This window comes from Clytia hemisphaerica, unplaced genomic scaffold, assembly GCF_902728285.1.
Source record: "Clytia hemisphaerica strain Z4C2 unplaced genomic scaffold, Clytia hemisphaerica genome assembly, whole genome shotgun sequence".
In the NCBI taxonomy this organism is placed as follows: domain Eukaryota; kingdom Metazoa; phylum Cnidaria; class Hydrozoa; order Leptothecata; family Clytiidae; genus Clytia; species Clytia hemisphaerica.
The window spans coordinates 297,764-310,101 of NW_027104371.1; the positions used below are offsets into that span (position 1 = coordinate 297,764).

A 12,338-nucleotide genomic window follows, 5' to 3' on the forward strand; every position below is an offset into this window, starting at 1 on the left:
TTAAGAAAAATTGATTTTTCGCGAAATTAACGTTCGCGAATTTCTTGTTTAATTTCTTACCTGGCAGAAACTTTCGCGAAAAAATGCCAAAAACGCGAAAGTTTCTGCCCTTAAAGTATGCAGTTCACTCTCTTTAATTCGATCTTCATGGGACAAATAATTTTCTTCGAATTATAAAAAGATTCGAATAGTAGATGCTCGAATTAGAGAGTTTTTCGTACGTCATCCTGGACAGTTAACCCAGATTCATATCCATGATATTCATGACGTGATGTTTTATACGGAAGCAGCCAAAAACCGGGTCTTTGTCTCTAGTTTTGAATTTAAACAGTAAAATTAGTAACAAAAGCCCGGACTATTTTGGGTGCTTCCGTATAAAACATTACGTCATGACTGTCATGAATATTGTTGTTGTAATGTTATTATTATTGTTTATGGGTTTTTGTAAACTTTTTCATCACTTGCTTACTAGAAAAATTATTGTCTAAAGACATTTGGTAAATAAATCTCGATAATCATTCATCGACGAACATTTGTTCAAAATAATTGTCTCTTGTATTATTGCATTAAATTTTCAAATTTTAAAACAAAGGGGCCCTATACCTTAAGTCAAAATCCTCCAAATTCAATTCCTGCCAAATTTAAATTATTGTATTTACGTATTTCCCCAAATGTGTGCTATTTCAGGCCTTAAACCGGGTTTTTCTTTTATCTTATGGCGTTTTTTGGACAAAAATGTCCTAATTAATTTAAATTCCCTCTGAAAAAAAACTTTTTAGTCCCTTGATTGCTTGGAAAAAAAGAGACAAAACACTCATAAAATTATGAAATTAACAGGGGGAGGTCAGTACTAAAATCTTGGGACATCGTGATGTTTAGTGGCGTGGTGGTAGACCTAAAAACTTAAAAATCACTTTAGTACCTTGGGGCAATAAAATACCAAAAAGATACTGTAAAGAACTTTTTTTGGAAATTGGTACTAAAATTAGTGATGGTGATATTTATCATTTTTCAAATCATTTTTTTTTATCATTTAAATAAAATTTTCTAAGTTCAATTATTTTTGGATCCAGTCAAATGTCTTCAAAGTTTAATCAATTTATAAAGCAGCATTGTTTAAAAGTATCAATTTTTGCAAAAATTCAATATTATGTTGCAAAAATCAGCACTCTTGAGAAAAATGGTCCCAAGAAGACAAAATTTGTTCTGAATAGACCAAAGTTATTTGTCTCCGAGTCTAAATGTCAGGGACAAAATAAAATACAACTTCTCTAAATTGGGGTGGTGGTATGCAAAAAATTCTCGAAAACCCTTTTAGTACCCACATATGTCTGAGATTTTAGTACCGACCCCCTCCTGAAATTAAGAACTTTCTAAGAACATTTTTAGACTTAAAAATCAAAAAGTTTCGAACATCAAGAATTTAAAATTTTTGGATGTTCTTATAAAAAAAAAGTGAGGCTGACAAAAGTTTCTGTACAAGTATAAATAACATTTTAAGATTTTCAGTAATGGTATTTATTCATTAAAATCTACAAGAGAGAGTTTTTTTGTTAGAAAAAGTAAAAGTATTCATATTATATGCAACAAGTTAATTATTAGAATAATAATAATATATAAAAATAAAATACGCAAATGATATTTCAAAATGTAAGAAAAGCTCTACTACCTTTTCCCAAAAAAGTCTTCCCAAAAAATGTCACAGACATGAGTTAGTTTATACATCATCTGTCCTTTTGAAGCACACTTTTTAACTATCGTCCTCAATCAGTTAGGATCTAGACAGATTAAAAACTAACCGTCTCCACTGCTAGAAACACAGCATATAAATTTGCTATAGTCTTTTCACGCTTGTACATAGGAATGCTTCTCTTCATGATGGTAACTGAGAATTAGTTCGAATAACAGAAAAATTCGTTTAATAAAAGTTCGGCAGCCAGGAAGAAAAGACACTTTTTATTCTGCTACTGGCATTTTCATGCCACTTTGGTGACAATCTTCAGGCAATGATAGAATGTCAGTCAGAAAGAAAAGACACTTTTTTATTCTGCTACTGGCAGTTTCATGCCACTTTTGTGACAATCTTCAGGCAATGATAGAATGTCAGTCAGAAAGAAAAGACACTTTTTTATTCTGCTACTATAGCAGTTTCATGCCACTTTGGTGACAATCTTCAGGCAATAGTTTAATAAAAGTTCGAATTATAGAAAGCCCACAGTATGTGAATTGCTTATTTTACTGAGTTTGCAAAATCGAAAATAAATCGATTCCGCTTTTTTTCTGACAAAACTGCAGTTCTAGTCAAACTGCTCACTTAAGGAGAAAGGCGAGTATCAGAAATTGTCTACATCAGAAGAATCACCAAAATAAAAAGGGAAAAGGTGAGAGGGAGAAAAGGGAGTTAACTTTTAATCTATATCTATACATCCAAGTTAAAATGTCATAAATATTGGTTTTGTCGTGTCTTTAGTAATTATGTCAACAAGTAGTTCTGCTGATGCTTGAAAATACAAATTTATCCACATATTCGTTTCGCCCCCACACCGCCCACCACGCTCTGACAGTGAGGATGGACGGAGTACGGACAGGGGCAACACCAATGTGCTGTAGTACTTCCAAGGTCCCCTGCTTTAAACCAACATGGCTTCGATATTGAGAGGTTTTTAAAAAACCTCCCAAAATATTCATTCACTACACCACCGATAAGGGAATCCAGATTTCCATTATTTTAGCTTTGCAGTGAAGTACTAAACGTAATTTCGTTGTCCTCTCCGGCAGAGAGTGCGCCACTTTCAAGCGATGTGGAAGAGAGCGCTTTGTGCTTCATGATAACGGCTTGTGCTTTTTTGGCGTCATTCTCCAGGGCTTCCATGCGCTGTTGTCGCCACTTTGCGCGTTTTTCTGCATCGATTGCACGCTGCTCAGAGGCGCTTGCACTTCGTTTTAACTGAAAGAAAAAAAGGAGGGAAACATTAGGAAAACAGTACAATGAAAAAATACCTTTATCGGGTTAATTTACGCAAGGTTTAATTTCTTATTATTCGGGATGAGCTGGAGTTTTTATAAGATTCTTCACTAAGTGGTTGTTTGAAGTAATAGAAAGCGTGCAAAAAACAAGTGATGGAGGGTGGCTTAATGACTTACCGTACCTGCACTTCACCGTTGTGTGGAAGACTCAAATCGTCTTTTGATTTCTCTTCTTCTAGCACCGTTTGTTTCTCTTGGTACACTACTTTCTCCTCCTAAAATGTCAATCAACCAATCAATCAATAAATCAAGTTAAAAATTTACCGTACTTACGTTTAACAATTGCTCTAAAGTCAAATGAAAAAGTTTTTCCGCTGAAAACGAGAGTTTCCGAATAATTCGAGAAACTTTCTCAGCTGTTCGTCTAAAGATAGACTATTCAAGAAGACACCGAAACACTATTTCGTCATGTTGTCACGTTTTGATTGTTGAGCACAAAACTTTTGGATTGTTAACCATAAGTACAGTACAAACTTCAAGATCGTTTCTTCCTTTAGAAAACTTTATGATCAGAAGAAATGGATGATTCTTTCCGACTATTTGTCAAAATATGTACGAAGTTCAATCTTTCAAACTCACCAGTACGGAGTCACCGGATGTTGCGGACGATTGGGAATCCGGACTGAACCTACTGATCGGTTCTACTAATGACGGATTGTAAAGTACGTTCTCTTGATTCGCTTCGATGGCGTCAGATTCGTCGTAACCGTCGCAAACGATGAGCGAAAGATTATCACCCGCCGTACGTAACGCGCGTACGGCATCGACGTGAGTGGCGCCCAGTAATGAGGTGTTGTTGACCTTAAAAGATAGTCAAGAAGTTTTTTACAAAGGTTTATATGATGTTTTATTCAGCAGAATTGATAGGCTTTTTAAAATTTAGTTTAGTTTTGCGGAAAAAATAGCCAGTTAAAAAAAAAACCTTTATCACAAGATGACGAAATAGCCCCCCCCCCTTTCATACAATGTATGAATGTTACAATTGTAAACTTTTGATTGAAAAAATGTTTTTTTTATCCCTGAAACATCCTTTGTCTCTTTGTCTTTTGACGTGATATTTAAAATTCCCAAAAGTTATTACGCGTAGATAATTTCTTTTTCAAGATTTCTAAACCAATCAAAATAAGAGCACGGGAAACTGTACTAGGTCTTTCCTGGCGACCAAATCCGCTACTGAAGCCATCGTCGTCATAAGAATCAGAAAGATTGTATCCAGCTAACGGGTTCTCGTCGCAAGGTTTCCGGACTAGGAATATATCTTGGTAATGACATAAACGAGATATTCGTTGCACTCAGAATAATTAAAAAAAAGTCCTATCAAACATCAGTAGAAAATGAATTACCTCCAGTATCCTCATGCCCACTTTCAATCGATCGTCACGAGCCGCTGCTCCCGATGAATTGACCTAAAAACGAAACAACAAGATTCGAACTCGTTCAGTAAAAACATTCTCATACTTTTCTCGAAATGGGCTCTTCCAGAAAAAAATTGCACATGGGGGGGGGGGTGGTGGAGGATATATTGTCCAGGGATAGCAAAAATTCATCAAAATTTGCCTTGTCCGGGGGTAATATAATAAAAATAAAATAGAAAAAATCACCACAGGTCTCGTTTTTAAATTTTTGTTGCCTCAAATTATAAATCGATATAGACGATGTTATAGACGGTATAGACACAAATTGCGTTTGAGGATGTACGCACGTTTAACTCACAACGATCTCTTGGGAATACTTCTTTAAACAAAATGTGTACTGATTGTGGAATGTGGAATGATTAAATTGATTTATTTCCCGAAAAGAGTAAATTCGTTGATTGAATTATAGCATGTCAGACTCATGCAATCCCATCGCAAGTCTTCAGAATATATACAGTAATTCAAAATCTAAAATGGTTTTCAGGCGTTACCTTGGAAACGAAAATGCCTTCATCTTCTTTGTCGAGTGGATTCCCTGGATGACCTTTAGCTCCTCCACGGATGCTGATACCAAGTTTCTCGCCCAGTTTCTTGTTGATCATGATCTCCTGCATAGAGAGAGGAAAAGATGTTAGAAGTCGAAAAGGCTGAACAAAATTGAAAACTACCGGATGGCCGATCCCAACCGACACACAACGTTTTTCTGACGTTCACCTAACGTTCTATGGACGTTCTGTACCAGCTGGGAAATATCTTTTTTTCAGAATGAAGACTAGCGCGCATCCATAAGCAAGAGCTTTCATTCAGTTGAGATCCACCAACAACCGAGAGAAATGTTCGAGGAAAGAATTAGATGTTCCCGAAACAGAGCATCAGGGAACATAAGAGAATTGAGCTTGAAAAAAGGAAAACGATTCATTCTTCTGGAAGAAATTTAGCTGATGGTCAGTCTTATTTAGCCAGCTTACCTGAATTCCGGGCGGCGGCGGATCATGGCGGACGAGGAGTTTGATTTCGGGGTCGTTAGAGATGAGGGCGGCGACGGCCTCGTGATGGGTGGCTTGTTGCATGTCTTTTTCGTTGACACGTAAAATGCGATCGCCGACACATAAGTTCGTTTTGGCCGCCTGTCCTGTTGGGTTAACCTGTAATAAAAAGAAAACATGTTTAAAACCAGTTTAAAACCAAAACCAAGGAACTTGGTATGACAGCTTTTATTGCTCCACAAAAACTGCGAGATGCGAAAAAAATACAGTTTCTTAGAAATTTAGAGAGCTTCGTCGTCAACACAAAATCGAAATAGTTTTTGCACAAATATTTTGCAAAATAAGCAATCAATTTCTTAATATGAGCGGGCTTTGATTTCTCGTCGCTTTAAAAAGGAACGTGCTGAAAATCTGTTCAACCAGCAAAACTTTTTTTGTCTCAGGCGGGAAAAAGAGATAACATGAGAGCTGAGAAGTATACCCATTAGAATATCATTTTTGGATTGTTTTGATGAACCTACCCAAATCTGAATCTGAATCACCAGACTAAAACTTGACAGTAAAAATAAACACCAACTTTCTTTCTAAAACAAGACTTACTTTCGAAATGAAGATTCCAGGCTCGTTGACGCCGAATGGGTGGCTCGAATGGTCCGATCCCCCAACGATACTTAATCCTAAGGGTCCGTCTGATTTCTTCAGTGTGATTTCCTGTAGAAAAAAAAACTTCATATTTTGTACACACATTTTTTATGGTATAATAGGAAAGCTATTTCTATACTCTTTCTGAAGGCATTGCATACAACTTATGCTCCTTAAAGTCAAATGGTCAAGGGCTATAGCCAAAAGCCTTGGACACAAATACGCGCTTTTAAGTTATTAGGAAAAGCTGAAAAGAACTAGGATCAGCGCAATTTGCACGAGCCGAAATCAGATCTTAAAGCAGAGAAATAAACCTAGCTAAAAGTGTATGAAAAGGTTCCATTCCAAGGAAATTACAAACCTCCACTAATAGTCTGGGTTCTTCTCTGCATTTACTTCCGTCTGTCGTGTCTTCCGCCTAGAAAAGAAAGAGAGAGAAAATTCAATTTGGGTTATTTCTTGAGCACAAGCAATCCCTGGTGTCTTTACGTGACATGGACACTGACAAAGTTATATCAAAGCAAGACTTTTCATCTGAGACGGAAAGTTTTACACAGCAACTTGGCACATATCCTTGAGATTTAAGTGAATATTTTAGAATTTCGAGACGGAAAAGTCTCTTTATATACTTTGCTGAGATGGAAATCCGTTGGAGACGGAAGATAACTTTTAACACTGTATCAGAGTCTAAAGAAGAGTTTTTCATATATCAAAAAAAGTTAGATTTGCTTTTCTTTAGAAATTATACAGTTATAAGTTTTTTTGCGGCTAACCCATCTAAAGAAAAAACTCCAATAAAATGTTTCGTTAGTTTGAATTGAGAAACTGCCTTAATATATAAAATTCAGTGGACATGAACCTTTCTCAATAAACTCCTGGACATTTTGAATATCCTTTGGAAGATGAGTGACCGAAACATCTGGAAAGTCAAATTTTATCAAAATGGGGCTAGGAAACAAATATTGATGTATTTTTGAAGAAAGATAACTTCTTGGAAACCTTTTAATGAACCCCTTGGAATTTTTTTAAATGCATAAGTCCCTTTTGGAAAAGTAAGGCTCAGACCAGCCCCCTCCGGAAAAGTTCGTCAATACCCATATGATGGTTTTAAAATCGAATAGCACAATATTTGTATTATCTGACTAAAATAAAAATTATTTCCTGAGAAAGCTCTAATTGTTCACCATCCATCTCACAGTAATCAACGGCACGAGAGAAAAACTAAAATCTTCTCCGCATTCTCACCTTTAAATTCCTGATACAGATCTCTTGTTGTAAGCGAATCCTGCGCGGTGACAAAACGAACCGCATGACGTGACAGTGTGGAGAAAAACTATTACGTTGTAGGTAAGGAAGGTATCAGAAGAATTTTTCGTGCAGAGAAACGTGAACAGTTTCTATTTATTTTATAAATGTTTCCACTTGATGAAAAATGAAGAGAATCATTATTAAAGAGCTTTTCTTCACTTCTCATAAAACATAGAGAAAACTCGTTAATAATTCCCTTTGCAACAACACAATAAGACCGATCGCTTTATAAAATAAAGTTAATCAAGCCCAATAAGTTCGAATTTAACTCGTGTTCTTAAATTTCCCGGCCAAACAGATTGAAATGAAGGAAATATAGAAAACTAAAATAAGTCCAGCCGAAAATTTGACCGCTTGTAAGAAGAACAACGAATCAAACAGATTTACCATCCCTGTAAAGTCTCAAACGTAATCCGAAGTATGCTTACAGAAAGCGAAAAAATATTAGTAACATAATTTCATGTTTCCATTTTAACAAGTCCTTTTGAAAGTAATTAAATAAAGTCTCAAACTCACTTATCAAGCCTAGCTGTGAAAATTTCCCTAAATTATCATTTCGGATCCCAAGTCACGAAAAGGTGACATTTTTTTGCAGCTTGTCCGACCTTACTTAAACCCTTCCTAATACCCAATATTTAGCTTTAAATCCAAAATGAATAATGGAACAAAGCCAGTGAAGATTGGTTACACTTTTTTCTTTTATAAGAACAATTTAATAAGAACAATGAGGCTCAAAATCGCCAAAAAATAAGAACAATCTAAGAACAATGCCGAGGCTGAAATCACTCCATTTCAAGAAATTTAGGGGTTAAAGTAGTAAAAATTGGGTATAAAATACCTCTATTTCACTCTATAAATAAGAACAGAATGAGAACAATTTGAGGCTCAAAGTGCCAGAAAAATTAGAACAGCCGAGGCTCATCAAAATTTGACTGGTTCTTATAAAAAAAGTGTAGCTGGAAAAAATACAAAGAAAACGCATCTAGATAAAGACAGTTATCAAACATAAGAACTTCAAGGATCAAGAATTTAGTGAGCTGCCAAAAGCAAACAAAAGATCAAAGCACTGATATCTAAAAAAAGATAGATATCACGGCTCAAAACACAGTATTTACATTCCACTTTTCTGAATGTCGTGTTCTTAAGTTAAGCATATAGTAAGCTACCAAAAGCAAACAAAAGATCAAAGCACTGATATCTAAAAAAAAGATAGATATCACGGCTCAAAACACAGTATTTACATTCCACTTTTCTGAATGTCGTGTTCTTAAGTTAAGCATATAGTAAGCTACCAAAAGCAAACAAAAGATCAAAAGCACTGATATCTAAAAAAAAAGATAGATATCACGGCTCAAAACACAGTATTTACATTCCACTTTTCTGAATGTCGTGTTCTTAAGTTAAGCATATAGTAAGCTACCAAAAGCAAACAAAAGATCAAAAGCACTGATATCTAAACAACATACAAGATAGACAAAACGGCTAAGAAACATAGCGTTTCGATTCCACTTTCTGTCTGTCATGTTCATTTAGTAGAGCCAGTACTTAACTACAAAGAAAGAAAGATAGAGGGACATGTTACAGTATTTATGAAGAGAGGTTTGAAAGGAAAGACAGCCATCTGTTGACAGGAAGGTCAAAACACAAGAAGGTCTACTTTTCATTTTTTCTCTAATCCTTTTTCTTTTATTTATGAAGCTTTGCAAAAGCTGGTTGTTTTAAGACACCTCCTCCCCTTTCCTAAAGTTAAACAAAAACACCTCCCTTTTAGGAGAATTCGAAGGTCATCCGTTCCACGAAGAGACTACATTTAAAGTCAACCAAGTCTACCGAAATACACCTATCAGGGGGAGGGGAGGTACGGTTGACAGTGTGTGACCACTTTTCTGGTGTGACGGTTTTTTCTGTCGGTGTTTCAGCAAAAAGACGGTGTTCCGATGTCAAAAGTGACATGCATACTAAGTACTTTAGTAACTTTAGCTGTAAGTGTTGAAAAATGAGTCGATATGTCGGTATTAGTAACCCTCGTACTGCTCCCACCTATCATTGTGCCAAAATTTGTATAAGAAGCATGTATTAGTTTCGAATTTAATAGGGTCGAAGCGCTGACAAAATCACGGATAAAGATAAGTTTGACGTCAAACAAAAAAGTAAATTCGGACCTAATCTTTTTGTAACTTAAGGGCTCATAGGTCAAGTAAGATAAAAAAAACAAAAGTTCTAGAAAAACGCCATTCACTCATTCAGTAGCTTTTGAATTTATTTGACAAAGACAGACGATACTCTTGCCTGTACCAGGGAGACACATTTGTATGCTCTCAACAACGTTTTCAGGGTCTTCACGGACGGCTCACAAAAAAGGGCTCATAGGTTTATAGAATCTTCAATTTATATATGACATGAATCTATCAATTCTAGCTGCCAGCAGTAATTTCCATTACAAAGTGTCCCATGACCCTGGGGTTTCTACCCTTAATAAACAATGATCAATGACAAAAGAAAGCCAAAAAACCCTTAACAGGCTAGAATGAAAGAAAAAGAGAAAAGCAAAAACCAGGATCTTTGAACATATAATTAACCGAAACCGTAGAGGTTTATTTCCTATGAAAAAAGAGTTAAGCTTTTCGAGCTTAAACCTTTTTTAGTTTTTTATGCAATAAGAAAAGCAAACTTCTTTTTTCGAAAAGTAGAAGGGACAGATTTTGAAGGGCTTTTCACGTATTCACTCAAAACAGAAGGATATTATTTTACAAGTAAGCCCTCCTACGAAGACTACAGCAGTATAAAAGCTGCTCTGAAAGTTACGAATACACTCATTACAAAACTTCGCTTTTCCAACTTTTTACCAAATCTCTAAAGCAAGATAATTTTATTTTTTAAAGAAAATCTCACATGGGCACATCAAAATCGGATGCTTTTTGGCATATGATTTTAGCCTAAAAAGCTTAAAAATTGCCCAAATTCACAACACCAAAATCTTCTTTTCACTTTTTCATGTGAGAAACTTTGCCCTGCACGGCGAGTTTTGTTGAAAGGGGCGGCGCTAAGAGCACCCTCTTTACAAAACACCGCCCAGCAGTTGATGCCACATCAATCTAACAATTCAGACAACTGTGAACACTTAAGTTTGAAGAACATTCGAAAGCAAACACCACAACAATAGTATCACGTTTTACTTTCACTTTCACTTCAAAAATATGATATGTTATTTTTCTGCTTTTTCTGAAAAAAAAACAAAACAAAAAACACATAAGGTGTGGTTTCTGGTGTCGAAAATAACATCAATTTTGTATTTCTTGGAGTTTTGACAAGAAAATATACTACAATATGTTAGGCGTCTCAATTTTACTTTTTCCTGCCTGTTTTAACGGGAATTTTCCTTCTTCTTCTTTTTTTACTTTAGACGTGTACGACCTTATGGTTAAAATGTTATATCAATATCTATGCAGGACATCGAGATAACTTTTCTTTTGGAAATAAGAAAGGAAGCGCGCTTAAAATCTAAGTAAACGTGCGTATATAAGAGAATCAAGGTCAAATTTATCCTTAATTTAGTCGGGAAACAAATAGGCAAACGGGTTATACAATTTTCAAACCATTTGTATTGAGTACCTTTCCAGAGGAGTATGCCCTTTCTGGATTTTCCTTGAACACTTTTTAGAATATCCTAGGGGGTATTTCAGGTTTCCAGGGGGTCCTCCTCTCTCTTAAAATAGACATCATACTTGTTTTCCAGTCCCAATTTTCACAAAATTTCACTTTCCAGAAGTGTTTAGCCCTAACTGCTAGTAGACAACTTAATATTAAAAATTAATATTTTTTTCGAAGATGGTTTCTTAAAAACGTTTTGTCTGAGACAAAAAATGAGTTTTACACAGCAAATTAGCACATATTCTTGACATTTTGGTGAATTATGCAGAACTTATTATGTCGAATTCTGAGACGTAAAAGCCTCTAAATATAGCTACGGAGATTCGTCTGAGTTGGAAGAACTTCTACTAAATACAAACCTTAGTGCTTTCTCCGAACGTCTTGATGCTTCCACCGTTGATTTCAGACATGGGACGCATCTTTTTATTGATGACTTTCTCACGATAAGCGACCAAAGAGACTTTGTCTGTGCTACTGGTCAGGATTTTGACGATATCTTCGTGTTTCGAATGCCGTACGTCAACGCCGTTGATCTGAAAGTTGTAAAAACATTGAATTAGTAAGATGTAAACATTACACAATGCTAAACTCAATGATTCGAAACTCGTGCCGTGTATTCAGCTGAAAGCTTTTAAGATATAGAAAAATGGCGTGGTTTAGACGGCTAACTTTCAGTCCTGCCTATCTTAATTGTGAATTAAAGTGGGCAGAAAGTTGTCCGTCTAAAGTCAATAGGCCATTTCACAGTCGCAAAAGCGTAATGGGCAATCAGGACCATTGCGCGCTAATGACGACTTATTATTGGTCCAATAATATGAAAAATTCTCAAGATTTTTGCGTCTAACCAATGGGACACCTTTATCGGGGCGCAATCAGTCCTGATTACCCATGATCCATTTCGACCATGAAATGGCCTATGCCTTGCTCTCTTTTGACGTCAATGCAATGCCTTCTTTCAACCTTTCTCAAGCAAGGATTCAAACTGCTTTAAGCTTTCTGCCTAATCTAACAATTAAAATAGGCAGGGTAAAAAATCAGCCGTCTAAACTAGAGCTTAAGAAACAACGTAGACATACCGATAGCAGTTTGTCACCAACTTGTAACCGTTTATCGAGAGCTGCTGGTCCATTCTCTGATATTCGACTGATGTACACACCCTACAAACAAAATGTTCACATTTAAAATATATTATAAATCATTGTTAAAGAAAAATTTATGTACTCAGGCCGAAACTTAACTGTAAATAAAATTAACTTCTTCAAATTTCGCTAACTTATCAGGCCTCTTTTTACAAATGGTACTTGATGCA

At 35.7% G+C, this 12,338-nt stretch overlaps 1 protein-coding gene across 6 annotated transcripts in view; it reads right to left on the bottom strand.

The window, feature by feature from the left end:
• Positions 1-2,401: 2,401 nt before the first annotated feature.
• Positions 2,402-12,338, bottom strand: part of LOC136818541 (protein scribble homolog) — a 34,539-nt gene continuing 24,602 nt past the window's right edge. For 3 of the 6 annotated variants that reach the window (XM_067074867.1, XM_067074866.1, XM_067074869.1), the window contains 10 exons: positions 12,106-12,186; positions 11,389-11,562; positions 6,432-6,488; positions 6,029-6,139; positions 5,411-5,587; positions 4,934-5,050; positions 4,371-4,433; positions 3,607-3,828; positions 3,150-3,242; positions 2,642-2,947 (listed from right to left, as the gene is read on the bottom strand). In XM_067074867.1, the coding sequence (XP_066930968.1) occupies positions 2,729-2,947; positions 3,150-3,242; positions 3,607-3,828; positions 4,371-4,433; positions 4,934-5,050; positions 5,411-5,587; positions 6,029-6,139; positions 6,432-6,488; positions 11,389-11,562; positions 12,106-12,186 (1,314 nt within the window). In that variant the 3' untranslated portion in view covers positions 2,642-2,728. Of the gene's footprint in view, positions 2,948-3,144; positions 3,243-3,606; positions 3,829-4,370; positions 4,434-4,933; positions 5,051-5,410; positions 5,588-6,028; positions 6,140-6,431; positions 6,489-11,388; positions 11,563-12,105; positions 12,187-12,338 lie in introns of all 6 variants that reach the window. The other 3 variants (XM_067074870.1, XM_067074868.1, XM_067074865.1) reach the window with 2 other exon arrangements.